The 16,399-nt window shown below is 38.1% G+C and overlaps 1 protein-coding gene across 5 annotated transcripts in view; it reads left to right on the top strand.

Annotated features, from left to right (window-relative positions):
- Positions 1-16,399, top strand: part of SLC22A23 (solute carrier family 22 member 23) — a 254,170-nt gene that overhangs the window by 43,653 nt on the left and 194,118 nt on the right. For 2 of the 5 annotated variants that reach the window (XR_011965868.1, XM_072603692.1), the window contains 2 exons: positions 4,377-4,505; positions 7,011-7,114. Coding sequence is in view for 2 of the 5 variants with exons in the window: in XM_072603690.1 (XP_072459791.1) it covers positions 7,011-7,114 (104 nt within the window). In the remaining 3 variants the exon portion in view is untranslated. Of the gene's footprint in view, positions 1-4,376; positions 4,506-7,010; positions 7,115-16,399 lie in introns of those variants that run through there. The other 3 variants (XM_072603690.1, XM_072603691.1, XM_072603693.1) reach the window with 2 other exon arrangements.

Here is a 16,399-nt window from a genome sequence, read left to right as displayed (position 1 = left end):
ACAACATGTTATTCCTCTTAAATATATGATATATATATAACATAATATGTAAACTTCTTCATGTGTATTAAGTGCATATATATGTGTGTGTGTATATATATGTATAAGTATGTAGTATCATGTAAATGTCTTTTTTTTCCCTCCACCCCACCCTACAGATGGTTACCATTGGACACAAGTGTGTGTGCGCGTGTATGTGTAAAATCATTCAGATGAGGAAACTGAGCTAATTAAATGTTGAACTGCATCTTGAGCCCAATCAAATCTTCTGACTCAAAGGTCATTGCTTACCAAACTTCCTTTCTTTGGAATGGGAGCAGGAAAGTCCCTAGGATTATTCTGTTTGTGATACAAGATATCCCAAAGTTTTCAGTGCAGTTTTAAGCTAACAAAGCTTAAAATTTCACTGAAATTTTCTTACATCTTACAAAGTAATGAGAAAATTATTATTGTTAACTTAAATATCACATTAGTTTTACATTTGTTTGTTGTGTGTGTTGCCTTAAAATTCAAAAAAGATATAATCTCATCTTGTTAACTCAATGGGTTAATAAAAAATGATGTTTTAACAATATAAATCCTCTTAGAAGATCAAATGTGATATGAATGACTTTAATCAGATAAATCTGATTGCTCTCTCTGTAAGGTCCTCAAGGGTATACTCAGGGGGTTCCTTGAGACACCCACCCAGCCTGTTTTCTTCTAAATATTCTTGTATATCCATAGGGGTCTCCTATCATGGTCCTCTGAGTAAAGTAGCTGATTATTAAATTTTTTATTGTATTTAAATAGCTGATAGGAGTAGAAATTTTAATTTGGGGAGAAGAAGGAGTCTGCAGGAAAGAAAGAAGATAAGTAATTTTGGGATATGCAGCATTTGGGGAGAGATAGACCCAGGTTTTCTTGTCACACAAGGATGTAGTGTAAGGTCTCTGAGGTGTGGGAGGGACAGGTGGACTGACAGGGAGGGTAGGATTCTCAGCAAGTAAAAACTTGGCCTATATCAATCTTTGCTTTCTTGGGGACCTGGTAGCGAAAACTACCCTTTGCGTCACTAAAAACACTCCCTCTTCTTTGCCTCAGACACCAGATTCAAGCTGGGGGAGCTGGAGAAGGGACTCTTTGAATGCAAAATGGAATAGAATGCTGAACAAAATAACTTTAATTGTTATGAATACTAGAACAGGTGTTCTATATTCTAGTCCGGATTTTTTAAAAATTCTGTTTCTGGAGGAATAGTTAAATTCTTCCTAGTCAAAATACTCTCTTCAGGCAACTCTTTAAGAATATAAATTATGAAAATGGGACCAATCTGCTTTGATAAGGGAAATCTTCACCTAGAGCTTCCTCTATGGATGAAATCACAGATACAGTTGTTCAAAAAATAAATACTGTACTTTAGAAGTTTTAGTCCAAAGATTAAGCTGGTAAAGTAATGGACCATTTTTCAGTTTCTCAAAATACAGGGTCCTCAGAGATTTTGATCCCTATGTGCCAGTATTCTCACCATCTTTTGAATTTAAAGAGATAGAAAGGCCTTCTGAATGCCCTAGTTTGGTTCTAGCTCTCCTTACTTTGAATGACACCATTGTCAAGATATTAGGGACAGTTGATTGATGAATGAATGATAAAGCATTTATTATGTAGTTCCTAGGGGTACCTTCAAGGAGTTTAGATTCTTATTGGAGAAGACAATACATAGAGGAGAAACAAAAGGGGAGCCGAGGTTTTGAATGTCCAGGCTATGATTTGGAGACTGGTTCTGGGCGCAACAAGGTCAAAGCCCAGGGTGGTTTTAAGGACAGAGCTTTAAGTACCAGTGGTGGAGGAGGGGATGAGAATGATGGCTGGAGTGTCATTTGGGACATGTCCTTAAGTTTTCTTTTGGATAAACTCTATATAGTTCTTTTTTTAGGAGAAAAAATATTTGGAATTCAATTTAAAAAATTATTGGGCACCTGCTGGGTGTAATGCACTTGGAATACATAAATTAAAAAACAACACAATATCTGCCCTCTACGAGTTTGTCATCTATTATAGGGTCGATGGCATATACATCAATAAGTAGGATACAAAATATAGAGTATTATAGAATAAATCTACAAAATATTCTAGGAAAATCTGAGGAGGGAAAAGAAGGTAGGGGAGGAGAGGAGGATCAGGGAAGATTTCCTAAAGGAGGTTTTCTCAAAGTGGGGTTTGTAAATTCATGCATAGAAGTTTTAAATTGTCTACATGGGAAAGTCCCTATGTATAGTGTAACTAATCAATAAGTAAACATTCCAGTTGTAAGGGAATAATGGCTATTACTTAGCCAATATGATGATACCTCTGCCAGGTCAGATGGGAAGAAAGCCTCTTTAAAGTAATTAAACACTCTTGCCAGATAGATAGCACTGGGGCTATGGCTAAAGCTAAGCTAGAAAAACATTGTAAGGAGAAATTCTTCTCTAACTTAATTCTGCACTGCAGGGGGTGGTGAAGAAAAACTGCCTGCATGTGACACAAAGCAATTATTCCATATCCCCAAGTGTGGATGGAGCCTCTTGATTTTTCCTGAAAACATTGAGACAGCTCATAAGTAGTTTGTGTCATGTTTTTTCCCCCAAGTTGAAGATGTATAAACAACTCACAGAAGGATATGACTGCTAAAATCTTAGGATTCTTTGACATTATACTCAGGTACCATGGCAGCTTCCTGCCTCTCTCATCATAGGCTTACATGGTATTGCACTTGGTTCAGAATCAATTGCTTGATGTCTTGACCACCTATTCCCTGAAAATTGTAATAGGGATCATACCAGCTTGGTTCTAACTAACTTTAGTAGGATCAGAGATTTTAGAGCAAGAGGAGACCAGAACTCATCTAGTCCAGGGGTACTTAACCATTTTTTGTTTGGCAGTCTGGTGAAGCCTGTAGACTCCTTCTCAAAATGATATTTTAAAAGGCATAAAACTTCAAAAAATGCATAAAACAAACTACATAGGCTTACAAAAGAAACTAATAATATGGAAATAATTATCCAAAATTTTTTTTTAACATTCAAGGCTGCCAGATGAATAATTCTTGAATTTTAGAGCACAGAATCATAAATTTGCAGATGAAAGAAACGGAGTCATTATCTTTCCCCCTAACCCTCCCTATTACTATAGAGGGTACCACCATCCTCCCAGTCCCTCAGGCTCACAACTTAGAAGTCATCCTGGATTCCTCACTCTCTTTCATCCCACCACATCCAAACTATTGCCAACAACTGTCAGTTTCACCTTTACAACCTCTCTCTGCCCTCCTCTGGCATTGTCATCCCTCTGGTGCAAGCCCTTATCACCTCATGCATGAATTGTTGCCATTACCTACTGGTGGGTCTGCCTGCTTCCAGTCTCTCCCCATACCAATCCGTCCTCCATTCAGCCACTAATGTGAATTTCCTAAATCACAAGTCTGGTCATGTCACTTCCCTGCTCAGTCTCAAAGATGAAATACTAACTACTGGCATTCAAAGCCCTTCCTAACCTAGCCTACTCCTGCTTTTCCAGTCTTCGTACATTTCCCTCCCTGCCCTGTGCTTTTTAATCCAATGACACAGGTCCTTTGTTTGTTCCACGAAAAATCACTATCTCTCAGCTCTAGGCATTCTCTCTGGCTTTCTCCCATACCTGCGATTCTTTCCCTCCTCCTCTCCAACCACTGACCTCCCTGGCTTCTTTTAAGTCCCAACTAAAATCCCAAGCCTGGAGTTAGGAAGATCCACCCAGTTCAAATCTGGCCTCAGAGGCTTACTAGCTGTTTGACCCTGGGCAAGTCTTTTAACCCTATTTGCCTCAGTTTCCTCATCTGTGAAATGAACTAGAGGAAAAAATGGCAGTGGTTACTCCAATATCTTAAAAAAAAACAACCCAAATGCAGTTAGGAAAAATTGGACATAAGTGAACTACAGTCAGATCATAGGCTCATATGATTTGGAGTTGGAAGGGACCTTTGAGATCTAGTCCAACCCACTCATTGAGATCCAGAAAGTTAAGATGACAAAGACAGAACTAGGATTTGAGCCAAGGTCTCATGTAGCTAAATTCTTAACTGAAAATGGGAGAGGAAGGGAAAAGGGAGAGGAGAGATAGATAATGAAATGGTTTGGGATTGCATTTTAAAATATTCTAGGTTCTTTTCTTTGAATGATTGATTCCTGGCTCTTATTTTCAAAGCATGTACAAAAACATCAGTAATCTGAAACCAATTTATTTCAGAATTTGTAGTTATTAGAACAAGGGCTTAGGCATAAGCTTATTGAGACATTATTTTATAGAAGTTTTCTAAGTAGTAAACAGTGAAGACAGGATTTTAAGAGGGAATTATTAACACACTTGTTCTTTGTCAGTTATTTTCAGTCATGTCTGATTCTTCATGATCTCATTTGGGGTTTTCTTGGCGAAGATACTAGAGTGGTTTGCCATTTCCTTCTCCACCTCATTTTTACAGATGAAGAAACTGAGTTAAGTGACAGTAAGTAAGTAAGCGTTTGAGACAGTGTTTGAACTCTGGAGGATGGGTCCTCCTGACTCCAGGCCAGGCACTCAATCCACTGTACCACCTAGCTGCCCTTAACACACTTATGTTTGTGCTGACAATAGATATGCTAATTACCAATCTTTCTTATCACTAAAACAAGTCCCAAAGGACCTCTAAGACAATGGAGTGTAAGAAACAGACTCCCCTTCTCATTACCTCATTACCAAGACCTTATCCCTGTGAATCTAAATTTTCCTCCAGGTTTTATCTTGGTTTTGTTTGATATAGGATACAGAAGAAACCTACCAATGGTCACTTGATAAATAAAGAAGTGCAGTGTTGTTTTAAGAATGGAAGGTTGTAAGCTGGGTGTAGGGTTTTAGAAATGCGTGTGTAAGCACAGCAGCCAATCAGTACCTTCCTGCCCTCCTCCTTCTCTTCCCCCACCTCCCTGCCAAGCTTTCATCTATCTTTCCTGTGTTCTCTTTCCTCTGCATAGACTCTCTTTTTGCTTGCATTTGTATTCCCAACACATAGTCCAGTAGCACATAGTAAGTGCTTAATATATGTTCTTTCTATCCTTTTAGCTAACTAGCTGATTTCTAAGATTTAAAGAAAATCAGCCACAAGACTCCCCACTAAGTAGTCAAAAATCTGAACAAATAATTCTCAAAAGGATTGCAAGCTATTAGCAGGACTCTAAAAAATTATTCCAGGTAAATAATGAGAATGGCAAATGAAAACAACAGAAGTTTCACCTCACACCAGTAAATTGGCAAAGAGGACAAAATATGGCAATAATTAAAGAGGCAAACTAATACATTATTGGTAGAGCTGTGAAGTGGTCTAACCATTTTGCAAAGTAATTTTGAATTATCAGTCAAGTTGTTACTAAGCGTTAACTACGCACTGATAACACAAAGGTTTAAAAAAGAAATTGAAACAATTCTTGCTCTCTAGGAGTTATATTCTAAGCTAAGAAGGTGATTAAAATGTCCATACTCATGAAACCAGACATCCTTCTGCTAGGCATATGTGCTGAGGAGGAGCCAGACTTTATAATAGCAAAAAACTGGAAACAAAATAAATGTCCAAGAATTAGGGAATGATTAAACAAATGAGAAAAGATAAAGAGTCAGGATTCAAGGAAGCATGGGAAGACTTATATGAACTGGTGGAGAGTGACATACCCAGAACCAGAAAAAACAATATGCACAGTGCCTATTATAATGGAAAAATTAAAAGCAAAAATGGACTTTCTGTAATTATAATGACTGAATCATCCCTGAATAAGAAATGAGAATATATACCTCCCTCCCTTCTTTACAGAGGTGAGGAGCTATTGGTTATGCAAAATTCTGGAAAGTAATTTGTAATTGTCAGTCATTGAACAAACATTTATTAAGTACCTACTATGAGGGAGCCACTGAGAATACAGTTATCCCTTTCACATCTTGACTTTCCCCATTGTGGTTTCAGTATATTGCAGGTCGACATAAGAAATTAAATGAGAATTTGGGGGGAGTTTTGCAGAAGCCACAGATGGCGTGCAGAAGGCAGCAGCTAATACAGAAAAAGTTTAGAAACACAGAAATGCATAAAACATATATAGTTTTGTATAATAGTATTGTATTTATCTTTTAATATCACCATAATTCAGACTTTTTCTCTGGTATGAAGAGAGGTCCAAAAATTTTACATGGATTTTCCACATCATGGAGGCACTGTCCCTCTAACTCCCTTGATGTGAAAGGGAGAATTGTATGAAGGAAAAAAAAAGTGATCTCAAGTCTCAAGAAGCTTTGAAATTCTATGCTAAGAATGCGATTAAAATATTAAAGATTTTATTCTTGGCTAATGTCCTGGTTAATTTGCTGAATTGCTTTTTTCTTCATTTTGGGTCTAAGGATGGTTCATGGGATAAGAGTAAAGGAGGGAGTAATACATTTAGAAATTAAGGTGATTATAAATCCAAACTGTCAATAAAAATTTTTAAATAGAAGTACCAGTTTTATTAGCATATAGTCCTGTTATTCATAAAACAGATTGCAACGTTTGAATTTCTCTTGAGAATGGAAAAAACATATGATGGTGATTAACATGTTATTTTCTCATAGCCTTCTTTCCCTGATAAGTTACTGCTACATATGCTGTCTCTAGGTAAGGTTTAGCAAAACTTGCCTCACATGTGGATACATAGAGCTTTTTCCAACTTATTAAATGACATTAGTTTAAAATATTTTAATCTAAGCCTGTGTGAATTTTTCCCTTTCCCTTGGTTTCTGTGTCTTCATAGCACTTGTAATACAGGTAATGCAAATCAAATGGTAATTTCATTTTAATGTTTCAATAATCTGTCCCTACATTATGGCTAAAAGGTTATTTTCCTTCTGTGTATATGTTTCCTGCTTGTTTTCCATCGTTTAAGAGGATCCTAAAAGGACTTGTCAGAAAAGGTTGAAACTGAGTGATATTTCACTCCTATTTTTTTCCTCTTTTCTAGTGGGATCTTGTGTGTGACTCTGCCTGGAAGGTCCATATTGCTAAGTTTTCCTTACTGGTTGGTCTAATCTTTGGCTACCTAATAACCGGATGTATTGCTGACTTGTAAGTACCAAGCCTATCTGGAGAAAACTTGTCAATGCTCTTTCTTTGTTGTTAAATATCTTCTGTACAGTATTTTGCTCTCATAAGCAAAAAAGATTCAATTGGTTTTCTGGGTGATTCAGAGTAAGAAGTATTGAATAAAAGCAGCAGTTCTCAAACTTTTCTCAAACACATTTATACTCTTAAAAATTATTGAGGACCCTCCCCCTAAAGATTTTTGGTTAGTGTAGCCAGGAGTGGCAAACCTATGTCCTGGAGACCACATTCTAGGCCCTTGGGCATGGCCTTTTCTCTGAGTCCAAGTTTTATAGAACCAATTCTTTGATTAAGGGGATTTGTTCTGTAAAGTTTGGATTCAGTCAAAGGGCTGAACTTGAGGACCCAGAGGACCACATGTGGCCTCAAGGCCACAAGTTCCCCACCCCTAGTGCAGGCTATATCTATTGCTATTTAGAATTAAACATCAATGAATAGAAATTAAATCATTCTAGTATTTTTACAAAAATAATTTTGATTTAGTGGATCCCCAAGTCTATAGGTCTATAGGAGTCCCCAAACCACACTTTGAGAACCATCAAACTAAATTTTGTAAAGTATGGAATGCAGATCATTTTGAAGTGAAATGTTCATTGATGAAGTTCATGGATTTTGATTTTCTTAAGCACAACTTCAGTATAACTCCTTCCTCCCCCACACCTCTGCATACCCTAGCTTACATTATCAGTATACTAGCATTTTAGTCCTTTGACTCTTTGTAGCACTATGCTAAGAAGGATACAAATGAAGCCTAAAAAATGTTTTCTTCCCTCCATCTTCTGCCTAGGTGGGGGGGGGGGGGGGGGGACAGAACTTCTCACTGTACATCCCTCCCCAGGGTTACACAACTAGCTGGGAACAGTGAGAGACAGTAAATTGATAAATGCCCAGAAGAATCATACCAACAGCAGTTGTTGTAAGCAGTTGTAAAGCAGTCATTGTGGGGTTGAGAAATCCAAGAAAACCAGTGTCACACTTGAGTTCTCATTTGAAATATGGATGACATTTGTATAGGGAAGGATAATTCAGACACAGGTATTGCCAAACACAGGTTTAGATATGGGGAATAAGTATAAGTTAATACTAATAACTGACATTAATATGACTCTTTAAGATTTGCAAAATGATTTGATCCGTACAGTCATCTTATCCTCATTTTACAGATGGGTGAAATAGAGTGCACTGGGACTCAGGGAGATTAAATGACCTACCCATGGTCAGATAGCTAGCAAGTTTTAAAGGTGCTATTCACATCCTTATCTGTCTGACTCTAAGACAAGCAGCCTTATGCAGTAGAATAGCAAACTGTTCTAGGGTTAGTGAAAAGAACTGCCTGGCTACAATAGAGGCTTCCTATAGAAGAGTACAGGCAGTTAGGTGGTGCAATATTGCACAGAGCGCCAAACCTGGAGTCTCATGTTCATGAGTTCAAATCTGGCCTCAGATGTTGACTAGCTGTGTGACCCTAGGCAAGTCATTTAATCCAATTTGCCTCAATAAATCTGTAAAATGATTTGGAAAAGGAAATATCAAACCGCTTCAGTGTCTTTGCCAAGAGAGCACCAAACAAGGTTACAAAGAGTTGGACACTATTGAAATGACTGAACAACAAGTAGGGGAGCAAGTTTGTTGGTTAGGTGAAGAGGAGGATAGATCCATTACAGCTTAGACAAGTCTTGATTACTGGGGCTGACAAATTTGGATTTTATCCTGTAGGCATTGGAGAGCTAGTAAAGTTTTTTGAGACAGGAAGTAACTGCCTTTTCATTACATGGCATTTTTGTGATGGCTTTTCAAAATGGCCAGATTAGCCAAGTAAAAACACATGATTTTATTTTATTTTAAGATTTTTTTCTTAAATAAACCTTGGATTAATATAGAATTCTTTGTCATGTAGAAAATAATGGGGGTAATACTCCCTGAGTGCTACTTCTTAAAAACAAAAGACTAACTCAGTGAGAAGTCAGGTCAGGCCAGGAGAACTTGATGAACAGTGAGTGCCCTGGGGCAGACCAAGGGTGATCATTGATACCTACAGGATTTTTACACATCTTTTGAGGTATAGAAGTCTCTGATAAAAACTGTGTATGTTTAGAAATTTTTTCCTCTGTTAACAATATTTCTTGTTTGTTTTTAATTCCTTTGGTCATCTACTTGTAAATGTGTTGCTTTTTTTTTTTTTTAACACATTCCCAGTGCCTATTAATTAACAAAGAGGCTTTAGTATTTTCTCTCTACCTGGATATGCCTATCCTACTCTTGGCTGCTTTACCTAATCACCTGTATTAGAAGAGACCCAAAGAATGACTTCAGTTAGCTAAAGCATCTTAGCTAAAGCTAAAGATCTTTTTTTGTGTCATGAACTCCTTTGGCTGTCTAGTGAAGCCTATGGACTCCTTCTCAGAATTGTTTTTAAATGTAAAAAAATAAAATGTATAGGATTAGCACAGAAACCAATTATGTTGAAATACAGTTATCACAATATTTTTGAAAAAAGAGTTCACAAATTCCAGCTTAAGAACCTCTGTTCTAACTGGATAGCTAGTCCTGTTCTCTTAATTATTCATATACTTGTTAGTAACCCATAAAGAAAGGGGTTAGGAGGATGGGAAGTCATGCTGAAAACGACATAAGGCACCCTGCTTTCTAGAAATACTTGGAAGAGACTTTGTTTTCACTTTGTGCTTGTTCCCAAGCCAAAAAAAGAAATGTTTGCATTGGGAAAGAAAAATATCAATTAAAGATGTGGAATTTATTATGGAGTTGTTCTGAGAGCAGCTTACAATTAGTTGCATGGTGCTTTCTTCCCAACGACCCTGTGAGTTAGATAATATCAACATTAGTATTTTCATTTTATATGCGATGTTTAATAGCTTCAGTATGTTAGCAACCTGCCCAGGTTCACAGAACTAGTAAGTTTGGAACCCAAGTCTTCGTGTTCTTTATCTATACCATGCATTCTGAGTCATGTCTTGTCCCTGACGTTTGTGTTTTGGTTTTTTCCACCCATATGAGAAACATAAACTTGTTTTTGTCTGTGTGCCTTTAGGACAGAGGTTCTTATTAACTCTTTGGTGTCTTGTGTCACTTTGGCGGTCTAGTGTGGCACCTTCTCGGAATGATGTTTTTAAATGCAAAAAGAAATAAAGAAAATAAATCAATGAACACATAGGAATGCAAAGAAAACTGTATTGAAATGTAGTTATCAAAATTTATTTTGAAGTTTGTTGACTCACCCTACCCCAGATATAGAATCCTTCCTTCCATTAGGGTCTTGCACTATAATTCAGACATTATTTGTGCTCAATAAATATTTGTTGGGTTCAATTGAATGAGATCTTTCGGTGTGATACAGTGCTGTATGCTCCAAGGAAAATAAAAGGACAAATAAGCCTGCCTTCCCCTTGTGAGATAGATCAAAAGTCTGATAGTGTAATTTAAATCTCTGTGTTCTCTTCTACTTTGAGGAAAGCTATGTCTAACTGTTTCAGGTGGCAAAACGTGAGGGGGTAGATCAGCAGAAGTTGTTTGGATTCTGACTTTGTGAGACATTGGTGTCACCTTTCCCTAGCTGAGTTGGGATGCTGTGCTTTTAAGCACAACCCTCCATGATTTTCTTCCCAGTCTGAGCACTGCTTAACTAAAAAGAACAACGTATAAAGAGAAAAGAAAAAACCACAGATGTCACTGCTGCTAAAATGTGCCAAGAACCCTTGTTTGGTTTTAGTGGCTATTTGGAAATTAGACTGAAGATTGTGTGTCTGTGAGGAAAAGTGCCCTATTATAAGCTTGGCTCAGAGGCTGTTGTGCATTCAAATAGCAAGCTTTTTTTAATGTTCGTTTTTGGACCAAACTTCTCCAATAATAATAGTTTACATTGCAAAGTATTTTATGTACATTATATCATTTGTTCCTTTCAACAACCTTGTGAGTGGACATTATTATTATCTTCATTTTAGAGAGGACGAAATATGCTCGGAGAGGTTAGTGATTTGCCCAGTGTCACACAGAGAATAAGTCTTCCTAAACCCAAGACCAGTACTCTGTTCACTGTGTCTCACCTTATGCTGCTATATAGCAATGTACAAAATAATAATGACATTTAACTGTTTATTAGATAATAGTTTTTCATGGAAGAGTTCAACATATTTGACAATATATTTTAAAGACAACAAATACTTCTTAATGATATGAACAGTATGGAGATTAGAATTGCCAGATCTGCAAGAAAAACCACTGAGGCAGAGCTCTGAGTCAATGGAACTTTATTAAAGGGGCCATGGTTCACTCTAATGAAGTGGATCTCAGATCTTCCTTACAGTCTGAGATATACCTGGTCCCCAGGACCTTGTTTTTGTAGGGTTTGTAGGGCAAAAGACGCGTAGTAAAATACAGAATCTCATTGGTTGATAGACCTTGCCAAAAATGACAAGTCATCAGTGGGGTGAAGCACAGGACATGTCTACTCAAAGTGATTATAAGATGGCCACCTGCTTGTGTTGGACAAGAGAGAATGGTCTGGAGTAACCAAAATAAGTTGGGAGACTCTCCAAAGAAATTGAGGCATCACACCCATGCTAGGTTTGAACATGGAATTTGAGTAAAACAAGATGGAGGTATCTTTGTCAGCGTTCTTGCAGTTGCACAAGTGAGCTTCATAACTGGTAAGCAAGTAGTGAGCATTCCATTAAAGTTTGAGGCCCATTATGAAGGCCTATTTATAAGAACCTATCTTATCTAATTATTCCAGTATGATTTATGTAAAATATCAAATTGATTAGTACCAATTAGAATAGAGTAGGGGTCTCATAACAGCTCAAATTGTATCATGATGGGTGTGGGAGAATAGAAAAACCTGTGTGAAGAACAAGACAAGACCATAGGAAGGACAGAAATATATCTGGGGTACTTGATTTGTGCCTTATGGACCAAGTGTTTGCTACCTCCCCACATCAGTATCACATACTCTTAATCATTTCACCATTAATAAGAGGGATTAGTATTAAGCCATTTATACTCTCTTGCTCTGTCTGCCTTGTGTCCATGGTCATACATTTGGAAGTCAGTCAACCAGCAAAAGGGTGAGGGTGCAGACTGCAGAGAAGTTAATTGACCAGTACATAGACTGAATGGACAACCTTGGTCTCATTAAAATGGTGTTCTAATCAACTCAACAAACAATGGCCAACTTGGATAGTAATGAGCTACCAGTCAGTATATTCCAATGTTCCAAATGAAATTCTGTTTGGATTCTACTGCCATTGTTAAACATTATGTCTCATCTCTCGTTCCTAGGACAGACTGTTGCCTTATTGGCCAGTCATTCAATACAGATAACCTTAGTAGACAGAGAGTAAAATCTTTTAGCTACCCAGGTGATAAAATGTTTAAGATGGAAGTTTTGTCTTTGGTTGTAATTCCATTCAACAAACTAACTCTTTCTCTCTGTCTGTCTGTCTGTCTGTCTGTCTGTCTCTGTCTCTCTGTGTGTGTATAAGACTGAATGCCCAGCATCTAGCTCCTAAGAGCTTTGCACAGTAGGCATATAATAAAACTTAGTATTAGTTCTCCTGTTTGTCTAAAACAGCCCTACTCTCAAATAGTTTACATTCAACCAGGGGCTAAATACACCATGTATATGGTATAGAATGTAGGCTCCATGAAAGCAGGGATTGTTCCATTTTTGTCTTGGTACCAACAGTCTAGCCTATTGCCTAGCACATAGTAATAGCTTAATTCTTTTTTTCATTGATTGGTGACAAGATTAGGGTTGATTTGATTTTTAGAAATGATCCCAAACTGGCCTATTGCTGCAAAAGACTATCTGTTTAACCAGAATTCTTCTGTTGATATTATGTGGCTACAAATCAGAAATATTAAAATTATAATTAACCCAAAGGATGATGAAAAAGCCACATAGTGGGCATAATGAGGATTGGGTCTACAGCTTTGACATCTGAGAATCTTAGGATACTCTGGAGAAGGGTTGGTGTTAAAGATGGAAGAAATGATCAGTCCTATAGAATTATGCTTAGTCAAGGGCACCAGGAATAGAGTTGAAGGAAACATGTGGAGCCAAGATATGTTCTTCCTGTCAGCGAGTCAGCAAACATTTACCGAGATCCTACTCTATGCCAGCCACTATGCTAAGAGCATGGAGATACAAAGAAAGGCAAAAGACATAAACAACTACGTACAGACAAACTGTAGATAGTACAGGATAAATAGGAAATACTACAATCAGCAGAGAGCAAAGGATTAGAAAAGCCTCTCCGTGAGAAAGCGAGAGTTTGGTGGGGACTTGAAGGAAGCCAGGAAAGCCTGAAGGTGGGGATGAGAAAGGAGAGCATTCTTTGCATGAGGAACAGCCAGTGAAAATGCCCAAGAGCCCTCGCCTAATAGCTCCCAGGAAAAGGCTTCTGGAAACCTTAGATGGAGTTTATAACAATGCCCCATTCTTCCCTTCCCCAACTCTTTCCAGGGAGAATTGGGAAGGTTTGGGAGAATGCATTTGAGAAACTAACTTACCTTCAGTGACAGCCTTCCATATTTGAAAGGCAAAGAAAAGACCCTGTGTCCCTTAAAACTTCCTTCCCATCTGCCAGAGATTTTTTTTTTAATGGAGATCAGGCTTTTTTCATTCTGTAGAGATAAAAGACTTAAAAATGCAAATAGATAGTATGCTTATCAAATTTACAGATGAAACAAAGCCAGGAGGGATAGCTAAGGCTTGGGAAGACCGAGTTCGGATTCAAAAAGGTTTTGACAGGCTAGAACACTAGGCTGAATCTAATCAGATGGAATTCAATAGAAATAAGTGTAAAGCCTTATAATTAGGTTCAAAAAATTTACTTCGCAAGTATAAAATGGGACGGGTGAATACAGTTAGATGACTATTTTTGTCTGAAAAAGATTGGAGCATGGTTCCAATGATTGCCAGCTCCCTATGACTCAAGGATGAGATATGTGAGCCAAGAAAGCCAATGTCAGTTTAGGCTACATTGAGAAACGTAGCACCCAAGAATAAGAAGGTAATGGTCTCATCAAATCACATCCAGAGTATTTTATTCCATTCTGGATGCAGCATTTTAGGAAGGATTTTAATAGTCTAGAGGATGATCAAGATAACAAGATAGCTTCAAGGTCATGTCTCCTGAGTATCAACAGAAGAAACTGGGAATGTTTAAGCTTGGGAGATAGACATTATAGCTGGATTAAAGTATTATGGAATCAAGGCTATTATGTAAAAGAGAGACCAGATTTATTCCATTTGCCCACAGAGGGCAGAACCAGGAGCTAGTAGAAACTTCAAAGAGGCAATGTCCGGGAAAACTTCCTGTCCAAAATTAGAATGGAGAGATGCCTTGGGAGGTAGTGATCCCCCTTTGCTTTAGGTCTTCAGTCAGAAAGTTGGATGACTACTTTTTAGTTCTGTCCTAAATAAAGGATATTCTTGTTCAGGTATGGGTTGAACTGGATGGCCCCTAATGTCTTATCCAACTCTTGAGATTCTGTGATTGGGATATTCATATGTATGTGATCAGCAGAAAGATAAGCTAGGCTTGTGGCTGATGTGACAAACGTGGTTTATCTCAAATACCAAAAGAACAAAAAGTAACCCCTATTCACATGGAGGTCTTACCCCTACCCTCTAGGGAAGATATTTGGAAAATACAGACAAGAATATTAGAGCATTAGGTAGCGTGGAAGTGTTGTAACCTGTGTCAGTGGGGGGATTATCCTTATCACTGAAGTAATAACTCTAAAAAAGCATCATTAAATATCATAATATTCTCCAGTGACGAGGTTCTCCTGCACAATGATTCCATTTGATTTTCATGATGATCCCCTGAGTAGGTAGTACATTAGATTGTGAATTCCTTCACTGTCTTTTGCTTCTTTTTGTATCCCTGCCACTTTCCACAGTTCCTGGCACATAAATGTTTACTGTCTGACCAGTGCATGTAGTGTTATTCTCATTTTATGATTGGATAATCTGAGACCTTCAGTAGCAGTCGTTCCATAGATTCATACAGTGAGTGGCAGAACCGAGATTTCTCTGGGGGTCTTCCAGTGCCATTTCTTTCTACTTGGGGGGGGGGATCTCTGTGAGGGGGATCCCAGATATGCAAATATACATACGCATGGGTGCTTAAGCACAGCTAAGGCTAGGAAATGAATAAGCTATACTCAGTGGGTGTGCCCTAATTTGTACCCTTGTGGACTTTAGAGCTCATTCCAAGGTTTATTTCTTTCTCGTGTCATCTGGCACTAGGGTGTGTCAGGGTTTATGTTTGGAGAGTTATTGACTTTGCTGGTTGTTCTTGTCTTAAATTATATCTCTGCTGTACCATATAAAGTAGAAGAAGAAATCAAACATTTCTCTTAAATGGAAAGAGCACTAAATGACTCTGAAGACTTGGATTCCAGCTTCAGTTCATCCACTAGCTAGTTGTGTGACTTGGCAAATTATATAACCTCTCCAGGCCTGTCAGCTTTATCTGTAAAATGACTGTGTTGGATGAGATCCACCCACTTCTCAGTAACTTGTTTCTTTTAAAACTCAATTCAAATGCCACATTTTATTGGAAGTTCATCCTGATCCTTCCCCCCAGGAGCTACTAATTTTCCTCTTCCTGTCCCATCTGGCCAGTTACCTTTCATAGATTTTGGTTATATTTTATACTTTCTTATGTGGATTTGTGGTCTCCCTTCAGGTAGAGTGAGCTCCTTTATGGCAGAGAAATTTTGACTTTTGTCTTTGGTTCCCCAGTGCCTGGCATAATGTTGGGCACATAGCAAATGCATAATAAAACATTTGTTCAGTGATGTTAGGTTTTCTTGAGAGGCAGTGTGGTATAATGGAGCTCTGGGTTTAGAGTCTAGAGAGGTCCAAATTCTGGTTCTGACACCTGCTAGTTGGATAAACCTGGGCAAGTCACATCTCTGAGCCTTGGAATTCTCATCCTCATTGTGTAAAAGGAAAGATTAAACAATATTTGTACTACTTACCTCACAGGGTTCATCATGAGGATCAAAGGACGTAGCAGCATCTATGATGTTCTCTGTAAACCTTCAAGTGGGCCTCTAGGTGGCACAGTGGATGGAGCTCCTGGCCTGGAGTCAGGAAGGCCTGAGTTCAAATTCAGCCTCAGACACTTACTAACAGTGTGACCATTTCCTCATCTGCAAGATGAGCTGGAGAAGGAAATAGAAAACCACTGTCAGACCTTTGCCAGGAAAACCCCA

Source organism: Notamacropus eugenii, chromosome 4, assembly GCF_028372415.1.
Source record: "Notamacropus eugenii isolate mMacEug1 chromosome 4, mMacEug1.pri_v2, whole genome shotgun sequence".
In the NCBI taxonomy this organism is placed as follows: Eukaryota; Metazoa; Chordata; class Mammalia; order Diprotodontia; family Macropodidae; genus Notamacropus; species Notamacropus eugenii.
The sequence above is the reverse complement of the archived record's forward strand: the minus strand, read 5'-3'. Positions and strand labels throughout refer to the sequence as shown.